Source organism: Jaculus jaculus, chromosome 9 (assembly GCF_020740685.1).
Source record: "Jaculus jaculus isolate mJacJac1 chromosome 9, mJacJac1.mat.Y.cur, whole genome shotgun sequence".
Lineage (NCBI taxonomy): Eukaryota > Metazoa > Chordata > Mammalia > Rodentia > Dipodidae > Jaculus > Jaculus jaculus.
The window spans coordinates 8,403,944-8,423,713 of record NC_059110.1 but is presented as its reverse complement, the minus strand read 5'-3'; the positions used below and the strand labels follow the sequence as shown (position 1 = coordinate 8,423,713).

Here is a 19,770-nt window from a genome sequence, read left to right as displayed (position 1 = left end):
TGATGGCTGAGCAGTGCGGGAGGTGGGAACAAATTGGGGAAATGAATAAGTAGGTCTTTGTTCCTCGGCTAATCCAACACCAGCACGTACTCACTGGTGTGTAAGGTCAAGCCTACTCCTGGGGGGCTTTCTGTCTCGCTAGTACTGATGGCATCTGCAGAGGATTGTGAAAGGTCTCAGAAGCTCTTGATGTGACCTCAGGCTAAACCATATTTCCCTCTAACTCCCCGTCCCCCGCAGGCCGTACCCCACGACCACTCACAGTTTCCGGGGCACAGACTCACCCGGTGCTGCCACTCCTCAACTTCGTCCTCCTTGCGTCGCCGCGCCTCCTCCAGCAGCGCGATCTTGGCGGTGTACTCCGCCAGCTCTGTGGCCTAGAAGGGCGGGTAAAGTGGTTTCTGGACTCCTGGCAGAATCCATTGTGAGCTCTCTCTCTCTCTCTCTCTCTCTCTCTGTGTGTGTGTGTGTGTGTGTGTGTGTGTGTGTGTGTCAGTCTGTCCTTCCTAGTGATAAGTGGTGTCTCTGCCTTCAAACTTCCCCATGACAACAGGACCCAGCAGTTCCACCTCATGTCTCTGTGGTACCCCACACACCACACACATGATCACTTTTCTTATTGGGGACTCAGACAAGCCTGCCTCCCCCAGTCCCCCCCCCCCCGGCCCAATCTGTGGCTGCCATCTCCTTTGGCAGATCCACTTACAGCCCCAGCTGACAGCCTCTGCCAGGCAGGTGCCACTCTCCATAATTCAGCATCTTGAAACCCAGGCAGTCCTTACCAGCTGCTCCTGGCTCTTTATCTGATCCTGGGCCTGTCTCTCCAGCTCCTCCTTGGCCCGCAGGGCGGCCACGCGGTCAGCCTCCAGGCGCTCGGCCTCCTCCTGGGCTCGCTTCCTCTCGTCCTCCAGCTGGAGCGCCCTCTCGATCTGCTCTGAGAGCTCTACAGAGGGCACAGATCCGAGTGGGTTGGAAACCCTAGGCCAAGAACTTGAGGGGTCCTAACCTTCCATTCCCAATCCAGGTGGGCTGAAGGAGGAGAGGATGGATGGAAGCTAATCCCAGAACCACAAAGTCCTGGATTGAGTCACAGGGTGGGTGGTACGCCTCCCCTAGAGACATCTCAAGGCTCATCCATGTTATGTTTCCATGACAACCTCCTCAAGCCTGTTGGGGGCCACTGTGCAGAGATGACCAGTCATTCCTCTGCTGAGCAAGTCTGGTCCTATAGCCTCTGGGCACCATCACCTCGTCAACCACAACATCATCTGGGCACTGGCTAGGACACGGAAACGGCCTGCTAAGTGTCGTGGGCTCCAGCACGCGTCATCTCTCCTCTGCTCTGAATGCCCTGAAGGGCAGGGCTGAGCCCTTGATCCTGGAACGTGTGTTGGAGTTGTCACCACAGTTGGTTGTGATAGTAGTAAGCATGCCAACAAGGGGCTTTGATCTGGGACTTTTTAAAAATTTTTTTAATATATATATTTTATTTATTTGAGAGAAAGAAGCAGAGAGAGAATGGGTGCACCAGGGCCTCCCGCCACGGCAAACTGACTCTGGACATGTGTGCCATCTTGTGCACACGCGCAACCTTGCACACTTGCAGCAACTTGTGCGTCTTGGCTTACGTGGGATCTGGAGGGTTGAACATGGGCCCCTGGCTTTGCAGGCGAGTGCCTTAACCGCTAAGCCTCTTCTGCAGCCCTGATCTTAGCTGTTGAGTATGCGTGTTTGGTAGCAAGGGCAGCGTCCCGTGGCTCTGTGACTCACTGGAGTTTGATTGTGGGCTCTGTCTCACTGACCCTTAATGTTTTTCTCGGGAAGACGGTGGTGACTTGGTAACTTAGTTCAAAGAATTGTGGGAGAATTAAAAAACAATGAGCACTGAAGTTAATAAAGCTCAGAATTGCTTTTTTTGGCGTGTTTGTGGAGTGTATGTGGGGCACATACATGTATAGTGTATGCACATTTTCACAGCGGATGCTGTTTCTTTGTTTGTTCCCCCATAGCTGAGCCCACCAGACTAGCTCACCAGTGAGCCCCAGTGACTCTCCAAGCTGCGCCCCACACAAATCGGGACTATAGGCATGAGTGGCCATGCCCGGCTTTTTACATGGGTGCAGGGATCGCCCCCAGAATCACCTTCTCCTCTAATAGCTGCGTTATCATCTCTCTGGTCCGTTTTGGGGGACTGTGTGCAACTGAGACCTACGCTCTTAAGGGAGTCCATCCTGGGGAACCGGCCTGCCTGTGTGTGGGAGCAGACACCGGGCCCCAGCAGGACCGCCGAGGACGGCCCGTGGCCCCTGACCTTTCTCGGCCTTCTTGGTCTTCTGCTCGTAGTCCTGCAGCCGCATCATCAACTCCTCCTTCTCGCGCAGCATCTGCTCCTTTTCCCTCTCCACGGTCTCTCTCCTCTTCTTCTCGGTTTCCAACTGTTGCCTGGCACAGGGAGGAGGCGGCGGCACCGAGGATCAGGCTCTGGGCACGCCTCGGTCCACAGTGGGCACAACCCCCCCCCCCCACCGCCCCCCACAGCTGCCATCCTGGTAGGTCTCGGCCGGGTCAGAAGCGAAGGGGTCCACAGCCCATGCCTGCGCGGTCTGTGATGCAGGGGACCTGGGTGGCACCATAGGAACAGGAACGCCCAGGCAAGGCTTCAGAAGCCTGGGATCCAGGTTCCATTCCCCCAGGCTCTAGCATGCAGGAAGAACACGGCTGCCCGGGGTGCCGCTGCCCTGGCTGTCCGGCAGCTGGCTGTGACGTCCGTCGCACGTGGGGCCACTCACCGCTCCAGCTGCTTCTGGTGCTTCTCCTCCCGCGCCTGGGCCTTCATCTGCTGCACCTCGATGGTGTCCGGCTTCCTGCGGCGCATGTACAGCTCGTGGTTCCCCATGCAGAGCTGCAGGATCCGCTTGTTGATTCTCAGACGGGGAGCGTAGAACACAAAGTCCTGCGGAACACAACAGGGGTGACGTGGACCCCACGTGGGATGGCTTCCTTGCCCCAGACCTTCGCCCCAAGAAGAAGGTCAAGTAAAGCCACGGCCTTGGGGACCTAATAAAGTCCCCATATGTTGACTGGAAAAAACAAAAAACTAGCAGGGCGTGGTGGCACACACCTTTAATCCCAGTACTTGGGAGGCAGAGGTAGGAGGATCACTGAGAGTTCAAGGTCACCCTGAGACAGTATGGTGAATTCCAGGTCAGCCTGAGCTAGAGTGAGCCCCTACCTCAGAAACCCAAAACAACAAAAAAAATTATTCAATTATTTGCAAAAGAGTCAGAGAGAAGAGACACAGAATGGGTGCACCAGGGCCTCCAGCCACTGCAACTGAACTCCAGATGCATGTGTCATTCTGTGTATCTGGCTTTATGTGGATCCTGGGGAACTGAACTCAGGTTGTTAGGCTCTGCAGGCAAGAGCCTTCACCACTGAGCCATCTCTCCAGTCCATCTTGAGCTTTTTTGAAGAGGCCAAATGGAGCAGAGGATGGAGCCAGAAATGTATATTCTCAGGACCTAGAATGACTGTTCTACGGGGCAAGTGGAGGAGGGAGGGTTTCTGATCTGTGGTCCATGTGTGTACAAGTGTGTGAACTTCAGAGCATGGATCTCACACAGCAAGGTCTCTCCCAGGCTTGAGAAGTGGCCCAGTGCTGCCCTGCTTTCTGGGCACCACGTTTGGTGTTGACCCTCTTCAGTCCCACAGCCCCCGTCACCATGCCCCCCAGACACATTCTTTTGTGGACTACCTTAACTTCTCCTGAGCTTCCTGTCTCCTCTGCCCCAGCCTCTCAGGTCTCACACTGCCACCGGCTCACAGTCAGGTCGCCATCCTGACCTCCGGGCGCTCCAGATTCCTGAGCCTGACACATGCCACAGCCTTGCTGTGCCAGTCTTACAGCCCACGCAAGTATCTGTGCCATCTTGACAGTGCACATGTCATCATCTAGTGCTGTCCACTGAAGGGTCCCAGCCCCTCTTCTGCGGATGATGGGCCGGGTGTGGGGGGGGGTCCTGCCACAGCGAGCTAACATGTTACTGCGCTACCTTGCGCTGGCATTTCTGACTCCCAACAGACGGTGTGTCCCCACATCTCTGTCTTCCCAGCGAATACCTATCAGCGGGTCTACGTCCTGCCCTCAACAAGTCACTTCACTTCATCACTCAGCCCCAATGTCCACATGGGATGGGGTGACAGTATCTTAGCGGCTGTCATGAGGATTAAATCGGTTACGTTCGTAAGGGGCGCAAACCGTACCTGGGACAGTAAAAGCTGAGTGACGGCAAAGTGACCGCTCACTGACGCGGCTGCTGTGTTAACCCCCCATCAGAGAAGGCTTCTCCATGGCGACAGAATGTTGGGGAAATTTTGTGGCCACACAAATTTAGGGCAGGGGATGACAGAGGGCCTTGGATCCTGACTCCTTTCTGCCAGAGGTTCACTTAGGGAACAGAGGAGGAGCCCAACTGAGGCATTTGAAAATGCCTGTTGGCTTCCTCTTGACCACCTGGAACAGGAGGCAGGGTGGGAAGACAGCAGCACATTTGTCCCCTCCCCCCAACCCCAAAGCCACACTGGACTAGTGGGGTGACACACCCAAGTACAGCCCAAGTAGCTGCTCGTCTTTCATGGGTCCCCGAAGCCTTGGGGTAGGAGGCTGAGGCCAGCCGAACCCTGAACTTCCTGGGGTGGGGCTCTCCTCTGGTTTCACACACAGTGGTTATTAAATCATCGGGTTTCCCAGGGAGGAGTCCAAAGAGCTAAGAGAAATAGGAATTTTTATTACCCAACTATCTCATTACACAAGAGAAAACAACCTTATGTTATAGTTGCAGAGGCACACTGCCCAAATACGTTCCATTGTGACTCATTTTTACCAACTCCCCTTTAGGAAAAAAAAAAAAAAAATCAATCAATCAAAATATTTCAAGGGTCAAAGCTGCAGGTTAACACGGAGCTGCTCCTACCCTGTCCCCAGAAGACAGGTCTCGAAACTACTAGGAGTTGGCTGCTGTGTGGGTGAGGAGAGGGAATCTCTCCTATACCTTTGAGGAAGCCGAGTTTCTCAAAGTTAAAAATAAAGACAAAGCCTTCTAATTTCAAGCACCCAAACTGTGCTTCTCAGCACAAAACCACAACAGGAGGAGACTGAGGGGCAACTTTCTCAACTGGTAGACGACCTGAGCTATAAAAAAAAAGGAAACCAGCAGTGAGGAAAAGTACGCAGAAAAAAGAAGGCAAATCCCTTCCAATCCAGCCAGGCCAAGGAGCCGGAAGCCGGAAGCCCGGGCAGGACTTCCGGGAAGCTGCCCTCCCGAGGCCTGTCTCTGTGGCCCAGAACAGGGCGCTGAGGCGGCCTGTCAGAGGGCTTGAGCGAAGCAGCTGAGCAGACACGAGACCTCTTCCAACAACTCAGAAGTGGTTAGTTAAGCAGTTGCCTGAAAGCCTTCTGCCTTTTCTGGGAGGCCACAGCTACCAAAGGCTCTATGGGGAAGGGACAGGTGGACTACCTCAGCCCCTCACAGGCCGCCTGGGCAGGCCATAAGAGTCCAAATGTGGCCCCAGCGTGCTGTGTGACTTGGCAGAGAAGCAGCTAGCTAGCTTTTAATATACAGCTGGTTCTCCAGAGCAGGTTTTTCAAGTTCCCTGAAGAAAATGGCAGGCTCCAAGGCACCCTCTGCAAGGAGGTGCCGGATAAGAACCCCACACCTTCTCCCATCAGGGTTTCTACTTCTGCTTTTTAAAATCTTATTTATTTGCAAGGAGGGAAGGAAAGAATGAATGGGTGCACCAGGGCCTCTAGCCACTGCAAGTGAACTCCAGACACCTGTGCCACCTTGTGCATCTGGCTTTATGTGGGTACTGGGGAATCGAACCCAGGTCCTTAGGCTTTTCAGGTAAGCGCCTTAACCGCTGAGCCCTCTCTCCAGCCCTGCTTCTGTTTTTTTAAACATTAAAAAAAAAAAAAAAAAAAAAACTTAGCTGGGCGTGGTGGTACACGCCTTAATCCCAGCAATCAGGAGGCCAAGATAGGAGGATTGCTGAGTTCAAGGCTACCCTGAGACTTCATAGTGACTTCCAGGTCAGCCTGGGTTAGAGCAAGACCCTACCTTGAAAAAAACCAAAAAAAAAAAAAAAAAAAATTATTATTTCTTTATTAGAGAGACACAGAGAGGGAGGGAGAATATAGGCATACCAGGGCCTCTAGCCGCTACAAATGAACTCCAGATGCATGTGTCACCATGTACATCTGGCTTACATGGGACCTGGAGAATCAAACCTGGGTCCTTAGGCTTCACAGGCAAGCGCCATAACCACTAAGCCATCTCTCCAGTCCCCTGCTTGTTATGTAAACCTTTTAAAACGTGAACATGTGGCTTTCTTCTACCCACAGTGAAACACTGAGGCTAGGTAGAGCCACTGGGCAGCCCTGCTGAGGTGGGAGGGTGAGGAGGACCCTACTTCCTCTCACCACCCCCCAGCCCCAGACAACGCTGCCTCCCCGGTGACACCTCCAGGGTCTGAACTACGCACGGGATCGCTCCTCCATTCCTCCATCTCCTTAGAGCACGTCACTTGTCAGCATGGTGGCAGCATTGGAGTCACCACCAGAATCTACTAGCCTGGCTTTATTCCTTTCTTCTACCCGAATGGAGAACTATGACTGTCCATGCCATGGGTACAACCCTGGAACACAGTGGGCAATGGCCCCTTTTCTCTCTCTCTTTGGGCATGCCAGGGCCTCTAGCCACTGCAAACGAACTCCAGCCATCATGTGCATCCGGCTTATGTGGGATCTGGAGAATCAAACCCCTTAGACTTCTCAGGCAAGTGCCTTAACCACTAGGCAATCCCTCTAGCACTTTTGTTTTGTTTTTCAAGGCAGGGTCTCATTCTAGCCCAGGCTGGCCTTGAACTCACTGTGATCCTCCCATCTCTCCCTCCTGAGTGCTGGAATTAAAGGCATGTGCCACCATGCCCGGCCTTTCTCTTCTTTTTGAGTGAGGGTTCCTACAGACCTGTTCAGGAGTGACTGTGTCCATACCAATGTTTTTTTTTTTTTTTTTGGCTTTTGGCTTTTTGAGGTAGGGTCTCACTCTAGCCCAGGCTGACCTGGAATTCACTATGGAGTCTCAGGGTGGCCTTGAACTCACAGCGATTCTCCTACCTCTGGCTCCCTAGTGCTGGGATTAAAGACGTGTGCCACCACGCCCGGCCACACCAATGTTTTTTTGAGCCAGAGGAATTGCAACTGCTTCTATGACATTTTACAATTGTGAAACATTTTCATGTTTTCACAAGTTTAACTATATGCCAGCACTCTCTTCTCTCTTTCCATCACTCTCTTTTTCTCTTTCTCTCTGAAACAGTATAGCCCAGAAATAACTTCTGCTTCTATAAAATCTATAAAATCAGAAGCATCTCACTGAGTCAACAATCATCTGCCCACAGACTTCAGCATGTCCTTGCTCTTCTAACTGTGCCAATCTCACTGCCCATATAACATGGGTACACTATGACCCTCAGCTGGTGAGGTTGCATGTTGATGTGAACTGTTACCATGGAGCTTGAGAGTATGCGAAATACTGGTTTAATTTTAAAGGACCATGTGACTCCCCATGGAGAAGGAGTCTAGAGTTTACAAACAGCAGGAAACGTTTCAATAAAGAAAATACTTTCGCAAACAACAATGTCAGCACCTGCTGGTTTTAAATGACGGTGGACTAGGACATGTGTGGGAAGAGTCTTGGGCAGTCAGCAGCACCCTGGGACGTCCCAAGGAGGTCTGCCACTGCAAAGCGGTGCTTGGCCCCAAGAAGCTTAAGTACACACGCAGCCCATGTTGGCCTCCCTAACACTTAACGTTGTAAGGAGGGAACAGAAGTGACATGAAAACTCAGAAGTCCCCAGTCTGTAACTGTGGTAACACCCAGACAAGGCGCTAAGGAGGGTAACATAAATTCTTGTGTCACTTCTTTCTTTTCTTCTTTCTTTTTTTAAATGAGAGAGACTGAGAGAATTGATGCTCCAGGGCCTCCAACCACTGAAGTCAACCTCCAGATGCATGCACCACCTTGCACGCTTTTGTCACCTTATGTGTTTGGCTTACGTGGGACCTGGAGAGTCAAATACAGGCTTTGCAGGCAAGCACCTATAAACACTAAGGCATCTCTCCAGCCCTCTTATGCCATTTCTACCCTAACACAGTCACGTATCTGTCTCAAATATTCTGAGCTGACAACAGCTAAAAGCTTCGAAATTGACAGCTCACAATCTACACCCGTAAATTCCAGGACATGACGAAGTTATCCCTTCCCTAAGCCTGTCCTCCCAGGGTGAGCGCCTGCCCGCCAGTCTCATCTGTTTCCCACATGGGAAGAGTATGACATGCCCAGGTGAATACCACATGCTGAGGCAGAGTGACCATGCCCAAAAGGCAGGATGGCATCACCACGGAAGACACAGAGGGGCAGTGAGGAAGCCCCGATGGCCAGCAACGCACTGGACACGCATGGTAAGCTCAAGGGAGCTCTGAAAGCCACACTCTGGTCTTTCATACTTAAGGGTCACGTCGTCTTATCCTTTGCTTGGCACTGGGTAGATGCTGGCATGGGCCCTACCCCCAGGTCCGTGCCTGGGATTGGGGTGGCTGCCCACATACACACTGTACAAGCTGGGTATGCCACAGCAGAAATGTGCCATTTTGAGAAATGCCTATCACGTGGCCGAGGTCAAGGATTTGAACTGTCCTTTCCTCCTACGGAATGAAGACCATCTGAGCACTTGAGGTACAGCATCCAGCTTGTGTGTGTAGGTATGGTTCACGTGATGTATGATGTCTATGTTCACGTACGTGTATATGGGCACCCATGTGTGGGAATTCAGAGGACAACTTCAGGTGCCGGGGCTCACCTTCCCCATCTTGCCCCGTTTGCCCCGTGTCTGCCAGGCTAGTGGCCCATGAGAGTTTCCTGTTTCTCCCTCCTGCAGGTGCTCAGGGATTACAGACGCCCATGACAAGCATCCAGCATTTGGGATCCGGGGATCCAAAGTCAGGTACTCACGCTTGCAAGGCAAGCACTTCACCCGCGAACTCATCTCCCCACCCCTTCCAGCACCTAGCTCTGAACAGACCTATCCTGTCCCCATAACCGCCTCCCACTGCAGCGGTAAGTCACACGGCCCAAAGCATCCCCGACTTCCCATGACAAGAAACTTGGAGTCGTACAGGCTTCTAGGAACGCAGAGAAACCTCAGTGTTCTCCTGAGAACCACTCAGCTGTAAGAAGGTCAAGCAGTTCTGTGTGGAATCTTTCTGAACTTACAGGAGCCTTCTTGTCGATGGGCTTGATAACGAACTTTTTGTCATTGAAAGAGATGTTCCTGATTTCGCTCCAAGGGAAGCCAATCTTTGGGGTCAACCTGAGGTTAAAAAAGGAAAAAAAAAAAAGAGGTGGGATGGTTAGATGTATATGTGCTTGAACAGAGAGGTTTTCAAATTTACTCTTTCTCTCCTTTTTTTTCTGAGGTAGTGTCTCACTCTAGCCCAGGCTGACCTAGAATTCACTATGTTGTCTCAAGCTGGCCTTCAACTTACAGAGATCCTCCCACTTTTTCCTCCCTAGTGCTGGGACTAAGGGGGAACACCACCATGTTTGGAAACCCTGCCCTTAATTTTTATAATAAAAAAAATAGAGCTAATACAATGAGCATAATTAATGACAAATGCCACTATTCAATAGTCTACTCTGGGCTGGAGAGATGGCTTAGGGGTTAAGATGCTTGCCTGCATAGCCCAAGGATTCAAAGTTCAACTCTCCAGGTCCCATGTTAGCCCTATGCACAGTGACGCAGGTGTGCAAGGCCGCACATGCACACAAGGGGGCGCACGCGTCTGGAGTTCGATTGCAGTGGCGGGAGGCCCTGGCGTGCCAATTCTCTCCCTTACTCTTGCATTAAAAAAACAGTCTGCTGGGCTTGCCTCAAAAAAAAAAAAAAAAAGCCAATACAATTCCAGGTTAAGTCAGATGGCTCTAAGTATTAAGTCTTGGTGCGATCCAACTTTGTTTTCTCTTTGCAGGACTTAACTACATTGAGTCACCCTGCTTGGTAATATTGCCAATTCTTTTGTTGTTGCTGCTGTTGTTGTTTTGGTTTTTGTGAGGTAAGATCTCGCTCTAGCCCAGGCTGACCTGGAATTCTCTCTGTAGTCTCTCAGGGTGGCCTTGAACTCACAGCGATCCTCCCGCCTCTGCCTCCTGAGTGCTGGGATTAAAGGCGTGCGCCGCCACGTCCGGCTGTGAATGGCTACTCTTAATCATGAGCGCCCTTCTGTCCTACCTGCCTCTTCCCACAGCTCTTGCCTCACATCCCACATCCCCAGCTTACCCATACTTCATAGTGCTAGAGCGCTACCCTCGGTCTGCTGGTCTAATTCCTTACCAGCCAGCCCATTCCTCTCTTCAAATCCGTTACCATAACCCTTAATCAAGCATACCGGAGCAGATTAACAGCCCCCAATCCATCCTCTCAGCAGAAGGTGCTGGGCTGCCACCACCCATCCTCTCCCGCCCAGGCCGCTTACTTTCCCTTCCTTTCTGCACAGAAGTGCTCAGTGCTGTTGAAATACCACTACTGCTTCACTTCATGCAAACCAGCTGCTTGTGGCTTGGTGGTCGGGAGGAGAGATGGGTTCCACACCCCCGGTCCTCATCCTAGTGATGTGTGTGCTCCTGTCCGGCCAGAAGCTGCTGCCCTCTGTCACCCTCCAGCTCCAAAATGGCCCTGAGACTGTACCAAAAATACTCACAAGAGGGGCTGAAGAGATTGCTCAGTGGTAAGGCACTTGACTGCAAAGCCTAATGACCCAGATGTGACTTCCCAGTACCCACATAAAGCCAAAGTGACACATGCATCTGGAGTTCCTTTGCAGTGGCTGGGAGACCTGATGCACCCATTGTCTCTTTACCTCTCTTTATCATTCTCTGCTTCAAATAAAAACACCAAAACGCACAAGCAATGCCATTCCACCACTGCCCTGAACCCTAGCTTTTTCTATCAGAAGATTCCAAGACCACGTTGCTTTTCTTACATCATGTCGCCTCCGTACTCTTCCAATACTTCCCCAGGAATAATACTAAGTAAGCAGAATCCTTCAAACCACCATTCAAATCTGCCATCTGAAACAGTCCTGGGATCAGCAGTTAAAGGTGCTTGCTTCCAAAGCCTGACAGCCTAAGTTCAATTCCCTAGTACCCACAAAAAGCCAGATGCACAAAATGGCACGTGGATCTGGAGGGTGTTGCAGTGGCTAGAGGCCCTGGTGTACCCATGTTCTCTCTCTCAAAATACTTTTTAAGACAGGCACAGTGGCACACGCCTTTAATCCAGCACTTGGAAGGCAGAGGTAGGAGGATCACCATGAGTTTGAGGCCACCCTAAGACTACACAGTGAATTCCAGGTCAGCCTGAGCTAGAGTGAGACCCTACCTCAAGAGAAAAATTTTCTTTGCTGGAGAGATGGCCTAGTGGTTAAGGTGCTTGCCTGCGAAGCCTAAGGACCCAAGTTTGATTCTCCAAGTCCCACGTAAACCAGATGCACAAGGTGGCACATGTGTTTGGAGTTCATTTGCAGTGGCTAGAGAGGGGCCCTGGTGTGCCCATTCTCTCTCTCACTCCCTCTGTCTCAAATAAATAAAAAAATTTTTAAAAAAGTCTTTGGCTAGAGGGATGGCTCAGCAGTTAAAGATGCTTGCTTGCAGAGCCTGAAGGCCCAGGTTTGATTCCCACTTAAAGCCAGATGCAGAAAGTAGTACAAGCATCTGGAGTTCCTTTGCAGTAGCAGAAAGCCCTGGTGTGCCCATTTTCTCTTCCCTAAGCTGTGTTATGTGTTAGGGCAGCAGGGTGGCCTCTGAAGACCAAAGAGGGCTTCTAAGCATGGCACAGTCCTTCTAGGGCCTGGCAGTCATGGCATACCTGTAGAAGTGACACAGGACACGAGCCAGGCTGTTTCATACGTGGAAGCCTCTAGCATAGGCCCTTTCTGTATAACTCAATCGTACAGGATCACTCACAGGGGCTAACATGCTTAGCACCCAGACATGCAAGGAGTATGTTCCGTCCCATATGGGACACAGAACTTTTACAGATAGGATTCCATTTACAGTTAGTTCCCAGGACACTGGAAAGGAGCAGAGGACTGGCCTAGTCATGCCAGTGTCCTCAGCCCGTGTCCTTCTTTCACGAAAAGGCTAGAAGAGCAACAGTTTCCCCAGAGGCCACAGGCAACAGCTGGCCACAGAGATGGTCAGGTCAATTTTGTCTACACGGCTTCTCCAGACAGGCCTCCAAGCTCAGTAGGCATCGTTCTGCCAAAGGCTGGGTATGGCACATGGCTTCAAGACTTGGCTTCGTCCTTTCAGGGCTCTGAAAGCCTGTATAACAACCCCGAGCCGCTCATGAGTGTAATTATAGCATCAGCCCTCGTGGGCCGAGCATGGACATTATTGAGACTCACTTCTGGGTTAAAAAAACTTCCTTCAATTCTTAACCCTAGTTGGAAAATGAAAGTCTTTAAGATCCCCTTTTCTGAGGAGGATACTTAATAGGTTGATATTGTATATATGTAATTACAATGATTGTAATGGGGAGGTAATATGATGGAGAATGGAATTTCAAATGGGAAAGTGTGGGGGTGGGGAGGGAGGGAATTACCATGGGATATATTTTATAATCATGGAAAATGTTAATAAAAATTAAAAAAAAAAAGAATGCACACAATGTGAAATGAGTTATCATTTTTGTGAATTGTGTAGACAGTTTTTCATAATGGCAGCATTATTTCAGTCTTGGGTGGATAAGAAGGTAATTATTAAGGATGAGGTACAACACTTGCAATGCTTTCCTAGGACACATTTTGACAAGGTTTTCTGGTTGCTGACACTGTTCTTCTTTTACTGCATCCCAGTTCTTGCATCCCTCCTTCCCATCTACTTATTTATCTCTTAAAAGAAACCTTCAACAGTAGAAATCTTTATTTCTTTGTTCTCAAGTATCAGATTTTTTTGTTGTCAACAGCTCCACATTTCTGGTATGAATATCTAACCAGATACAGTTTATGGAGGGAAGGGATTTATTTCACACTTACAGATCCACAGGAAGTGGCATCTTTCATAGATCCAAAGAGAGAGAAAATCCACCAAACAACCAGCACTACATGTTGGAACAGTCAGAGCTCAAACCGTTCTCCACACACCTTTGGGTTGGAATCGGATTCAGCCCCAGTGACATACCCTTTGTAGCAATAATCTGTCTGCTAGGGGCAAAAGTTGCAAACTCAATTTTAATAAAGCATCTGAGACTATGAGGTCATACATTCACAATCAAGCCAGCACACTTAGGATCTGGAGAATCAAGCGGAGACAGTTTCAGGCCCTCTTAAGCCCTCATGCTTGCACAGGAAGTGCCCTTAGCTGCTAAGTCATCTCTCTAATCATCACGTAAGGATTCTAAACTATATTATATGTGATGTATGTTAGCATTTTGTGAATGTGCAGTATTAAAAAATTAAAACTCTCTCTCTCTCTCTCTCTCTCTCTCTGCCTCCCTCTTTCTCTCTGTGTCTGTTGCTCTTAAGTAAATAAATAAAAATAACTTTAAAAAAAAATTAAAATGTGAACTAGAGAGATGGTTCAGTGGTTAAAGGCATGTTTCCAAAACCTGAAGGCCCATTGTAAAGTCAGATGCACAAAGTAGCACATGTGTCAGGAGTTCTTTAGCTTTGTATTGTGCAGACACCCTCCATTCTCATGCTTGCTGTTCTCTTTCTCTCTCTTCTTAAAATAAAAATATTAAAAGAAAAAAAAAAAGATCCCCTTTTCCTTTCCACGTTTTGTTCATGTGTGGGAGCGTGTCAGAGGACAAAGGTAAGGTGTCTGCGCTCTACCTTCTTGGACGCAGGGTCTCACTGTGCCTCAAACAAACAAACAACAGACCGGGTTCCAGTTAGGATCACAGAAGCATGTGCTACTTACAGTGATGATAATGTTCTATGTCTTGCTAAGAGTTTAGATTTTTTTCAAAAATTTTTCTTTATTTGAGAGAGAAATAAGTGAGGAGGGAGAGAGAGAATGGGCACACCAGGGCCTCCAGCCACTGCAAATGGACTCCAGATGCATACGTCACCTTGTGCATCTGGCTTACGTGGGTCCTGGGGAACCAAACCTGGGTCCATTGGCTTTGTAGGCAAGTGCCTTAACCACTAAGCCATTTCTCCAGCCCAGATTTTTAGATGTTTTGAAAATTTATTTTGAGAGAGAGGGAAGGAGGGAGAGAGAATATTGGCACACCAGGGCCTCCAACCACTGTAATAAACTCCAGATGCATACCTCACCTCGTGTGCATGTGCAACCTTGCACACGTATCACCTTGTGCATCTGGCTTATGTGGGATGTGGAGAGTCAAACCTGGATCCTTAGGCTTTGCAGGCAAGTGCCTTGACTGCTATGCCATCTCTCCAAGTCAGGTTTTAGATTTTATAGGTGTATTTATTTGTTAAAACTCAGCAAATATGCACAAGTCTCCATTTCACTATATTTAAAGTTTACATCAAAATATGCTGAGCTGTAGTTAGTGCTCTGAATTTTCATGTCCCGGGGAAAGTAAAGATGGCACAAGTGACCTGAAACCTGTCAGCTGGAGGCTGGTGAGCTATAGGGACACTCAATCGGCGCTGCAGGACGTGGCAGGTCTGTCCCTGAGGAACAGTATTCAGGGGGTTCACGGGTCCTCCCTCATGCTGTCCGCAAGCTGCCCTGGCATCCTCTCTCGAAGAGTTAAAGCCCTGAGCCAGAAACTTCTACCTACACGGCTGGTTTATAGTAAGAGTGATGTCGGGACAGGAAAAAGGTAAGGGGAAAGAGGGAGGAGGGTCTGAAAAACTGTGGGGGGAGGGCGGGCAGGATCCATTTCCTTCAGCATTAATTTAGTTTTTGTACATGATAGTGCCGAGCAGAATTACAGCCCGCCTCAGTTCAACTCTCAGTGTGCCTACTGCCCGGTGGGGGAGGGCATCTGCTCCCTCCTCTTCCAAGCTAAGGGGTCAAGAAAGGGGAGACAAATGCTTTCAGGACTCCAATGTACCACTAAACAGTGGCGTACACCACCAAAAAGGGGGTCCCCCAGGAGACATTTCCCAGTTACAGCCTGCTGAGTTCCAAAAAGGATACGATAAAGATGGATTTGCTTATTTGCAAAAGAGCGCTCAATCTCTTCCAGCTCACCTTACTCTGCAGGTCCGATTTCTCCCATGAACAATATATCAAGCATATCTAATTCTCACCATTAGCTCTACTGGGGGCAACTCGGCCCCCAGCCCAGCCAGACCAGAGCTCTGATCCTCAGGGCCCAGAACAATCCTGCCACCTGCCCTGTTTATGTCTGGGCGAGGGCTTATCATGTCAGTGTCCACCTAAGTGCTTTTCCTTTGAACATAGGCGTGCCCTCTTCAGAAGGGCTGGGGACAGGCGTGGAGCGGCCCAGGGACACTGGGCCAGCTGGGAGAAGACTGAAGCCCATTTACAGAGCTGCTGAATGGGATGCGGGGAGAGCAAGGGTCAGACTGGGTGGGATACACGGTTCAAATTTTACTTGGGGGAGAAAAAATCGAACATTTCTGTGGGCTGTGGTGGTTATAAGCTGACATCAGCAAGCCTGTGCCTATGGCTCTTGCCTGCAGCTGGAAAAACCTGTTTGGACGGCCCTGGCCACAGCTGTTACAAAATCTAGCCATTCGAGAATGAAGTTCAAAGACAGAGGCAGTTTCCCACTTGTGTTCCCACGAAGACCAGGGTGCCGCCGTGCCTCTGTCCAGAGCCTCCGCCTCTCAACTCAGCGGCTTCAGGGAAGAACTGTGGGCTGGCTCCTGGGCGCCTTGATTTCCTGAGACATGTTTTGTTTCTCTACCAATGCTGCACCCAGCAAATCTGGGGCAGAAGCAAGGCTTGGGCTCCCCACATCTCACTCCTAGGTTCTCCTTGGCTTCCAGGGACGCTCTGAATGGCATTATCACTTGAAGCCCCGTAACTCATCCTTCTCTCATGAGCGCCGGTCCTTCCAGGGGATGGGAACCCGCCCCTGGCCCTGCACAGCCACACCTGGGTGCAGGTGGAGGGTGTGGAAATGAGGCAGCAACCTTGTCCTGCACACTGAAATGTCCCTGTGCTCTGGGCTGCTGGCACCAGGGAGATTCTGCAGCAACAGGGGCATTTCCCCAAGACCCCAGAGAAGTGGGAGGGGGCAAGTGAGGTATGGAGAGCTGAGAGGAGAAACATTTCAGAAAGGGTGGTGAGGAAAGCCAGAGTGGCTCATCCCAACAGGTACTAGGGATGGCGACCAGGACGCAAGTCACAGAACCCTGATCCATCCTGGAACTCTGGGCTGCTCTGCGTCACCTGGAGATCAAATGGCTGCGTGTGGAGACCCCAGAGTGTTCCTGCCCCACACCTCCGCAGCGAGAACTGCAGCTGTCTCCACCAGGCCTGAGCCTAGGGCTACCACAGGATCTGTCAGGAAGTCCCTTAGGGAAATGAGGACCATGGGGGCACGCAGCAGGAACCCAAGGAGCCCCTCCCTGTTATGACACCAGATACTTGCTTATTCATTCTTTCCTTTCCTCTCCTCTTTCCTTCCTTTTGTTATTAATTTATTTATTTTATTAGAGATAGAGACAGAGAAAGGGAGAGAGAGTGAGCATGGGCATGCCAGGGCATCCAGCCACTGCAAACGGACTCCAGATGCATGTGCCACCATGTGCATCTGGCTTACGTGGGACCTGGAGAATCAAACCTGGGTCCTTGGGCTTTGCAGGCAAGTGCCTTAACCACTAAGCCATCTCTCCAGCCCTTGTTATTGGTTTTGTCATTTAGTTCAGACAGAATGGGCACAGCAGGGCCTCCAGCCACTGCAAACAAACTCCAAATGCACGTGGCACTACGTGCACCTGGCTTTACATGGGTCCTTGGGGACTAAACCTGGGTCCTCAGGCTTCACAGGCAAGCGCCTTCACTGCTACAGCATCTCTCCAGAGTGTTGTTGTTGTTTTTGACACGGGATGTCACTCTGTGGCTTGGGCTGCCCATAAACTCACAATCCTTCTGCCAGGGCTGGGATCACAGTGGTGAGCTACCAGGCCCAGCTCCTGCTGCTTCCTAAATCCCAGAAGCTGCCAGGAAACATCCTCTCAGCGCAGGTAACTTCCAGTCCCCGGGGGGATGCAAGCACGCATACGCAGCCTCTCAGTGACCGTGAGCAGCCGACAGGAGGCCAGCCTCCAGGCGCCAGACGGCCCTTTATACCCTCTGCTCTGCTCGCAGACCTTGCTTAACAGACAATGTAACTGCTGTGAAGCAATTAGACACCTTCTGCAGGCTCAGGGGATTTAGCTAATTGTTCACACACGCAGGCTGCTGTTGACCGAATCCCAGAGTGTCTGATGACGCTATCAATATTCTTGGTTGGATTAGCACAAGCCTTAAGAGCCAGGCGTCTACCCTGCCCAGGGAGCGAATGGAGTCCTTTGACACTTGCCACTCTCCTCCATTTCTTTTCACAGGCCTCGGAGTCCTGGGGTCACCGAATTCCGGGCCTTGGCCTTTCCTTTCCACAGGCTCCCTTGTGGGAGGCAAAAAGGTGTTCCCCTCTGGGCAGCCCTCCAAAACAGCAACTGCAGTCTCAAAGCCGTTAAGATTTACACCCTCAGCTGTTAAGTGCTTAAATGAACACTTCAGAATTAACTCTCATACATGTGACTACCACTTTCAACACCAGCCAAAACCCAACTCCAAACATAAACTCACTTGTCATCTTTCTCATAAATGTTAAGTCCCAGGGCGTCAACTCCAAGCCAAAGGTCTGTTCCTTTCTTGTTTTTGATCTCGAAATAGTTGATTCCGTACATTTCCAGGTCCTGGGCAATCTTCAGGTATTCCAGCATGGCGCTGTCTCTAGGGGGAAGGGAAACAGGGGTGTGACGGTGCGCAGCCTCCACCGCTGTCACATCCCGCCAGTCACGCAGGATGGGGCGACAGCTGCATGCTGAGCCCGGGCAAGCAGGGCCCGGGACAGGTAGAGGCTGCTGGGCATCAAGGACTGGAACAGCCTGGAGGCAGCACTCTAGAGGGGACCTATGGTATTCTGGGCCCTGTCACCAGTGTGTCCCACACACTCAGGAGAAACTCGCAGTGGTTTCTGGGGAGACACACCTTCCCTCTCCACACAGCCCAGCTCTAGGCTTCCAATCATTTTCCACAGCAAAGGTTTTTCCAAGGACTCTGGTCTATGAGGCCAAAAGCTCAAGGAAATGGTAAGGCTGGGACAGTGCTGAGATGCACATGGTGCCCATGGGCAGGGAACATGGTCTTATATCTATCTTAAAGCCACCTGTCCCTCCTTCATGCTTTGTCATGAACTCTGGTGAACAGGGTCCCCTCCACTAACTTGAATGCCAAACATGAGACTTCCTCTGCTCTGAAGGAAGGGTGAGAGCTTTTAGGACCTGAAGGCTTAAATTAAGTTGCTTCCCCCCCCCCCTTACTTACTCTTGTTCCAAAAAAATAAAAAGAAAAGAAAAAGGAAGAAGAAGAGAAAAATGAGGAGGAGGAAGAGAAGACCAATTCCTCCCACCCAAAGGAAACTTCACTTTCTTTTTTTAAAGATTTATTTATTTATTTATTAGAGACAGGGAGAGAGAGAGAATGGGCACACCAGGACCTCCAGACGAACTCCAGACACATGTGCCACCATGTGCATCTGGCTTACATGGGACCTGGAGAACCGAACCTGGGTCCTTAGGCTTCACAGGCTAGCGCTTAACCACTGAGCCATCTCTCCAGCCCAAACTCCACTTGTGACTAAGCTGAGGTACCTCACCAGGCACTAGGACCGGAGGCCCACAAGAAGGCAAGCTGAAAAGGCCACACTTACTTGAGCATGCCGCGGTGCTCCGCATGCCACACCTGGATCCGATCCTCCCACTGGTCCCTGGTAAGCTTGTGCTGGTCCATGACTCTGCATTGTGAGAAGACACAGGGCCGTCGTCTCCAAGGGCCTCAGACGTGAGCCACAAGGACACTTTCCCACTTGTATTCAGACCCCCGCTCTCCTCTCAAATAAACCAATCACGGCGGACTTCTCCTGCTACTTTCTGGTTGGTGTGTGTGCGCTGATGCATATGTGTTGGCATGCACACACATCACGGCACGGGTGTGGAGGTCAAAGGACGGCTGCAGACGCTAGTCCTTGCCTCCAGCCTTCTGGTCTTGTTTTGAGGCAGGGTCTCTCATTCACTGCTGGTTGGCCAGGACTCTCCCGTCTCTGCCTCCCACCTGGCAATAGGTACCCTGAGATCACAGATGCCCTCTACAGCCACCAGCTTTAGGTGGGATCTGGACCGATTCTCACTGAGCCGTCTCCTTGGTCTCTACTTTCTGATTTTTCCTTGCCGACGATAAACCTGAAGATCTACCATTTTGAACAAGACACACCCAGCCCCGCTGGGCAAGTTACAAAAGGTATTTAAATGACCTTTCCTTCCAAAGGGGTCATTTCCGTGGCCATCAGTAAATCATGGCAGCCTCAGCAGAGGTCAGGTTACTACCATTCACCTGGCAGAGCTACGCAGGCAGGTCAGGAGAAGCGTGACTGCCAGGAAAGCCCAGGCGACAGTCACCCGTCAGACCCACGAGAAAGGGCAATGCCTTCCCTGGC

At 50.7% G+C, this 19,770-nt stretch overlaps 1 protein-coding gene across 1 annotated transcript in view; it reads right to left on the bottom strand.

Moving 5' to 3' along the window:
* The window catches only part of Ezr (ezrin), a 58,957-nt gene that overhangs the window by 3,161 nt on the left and 36,026 nt on the right, over positions 1–19,770 (bottom strand). Inside the window, exons 5-11 of the mRNA XM_045158901.1 lie at positions 18,988–19,071; positions 17,862–18,008; positions 9,333–9,429; positions 2,790–2,953; positions 2,312–2,442; positions 783–943; positions 285–377 (exon numbers count right to left, since the gene is read on the bottom strand). Of these exons, the coding sequence (XP_045014836.1) occupies positions 285–377; positions 783–943; positions 2,312–2,442; positions 2,790–2,953; positions 9,333–9,429; positions 17,862–18,008; positions 18,988–19,071 (877 nt within the window). The remainder of the gene's footprint in view (positions 1–284; positions 378–782; positions 944–2,311; positions 2,443–2,789; positions 2,954–9,332; positions 9,430–17,861; positions 18,009–18,987; positions 19,072–19,770) is intronic.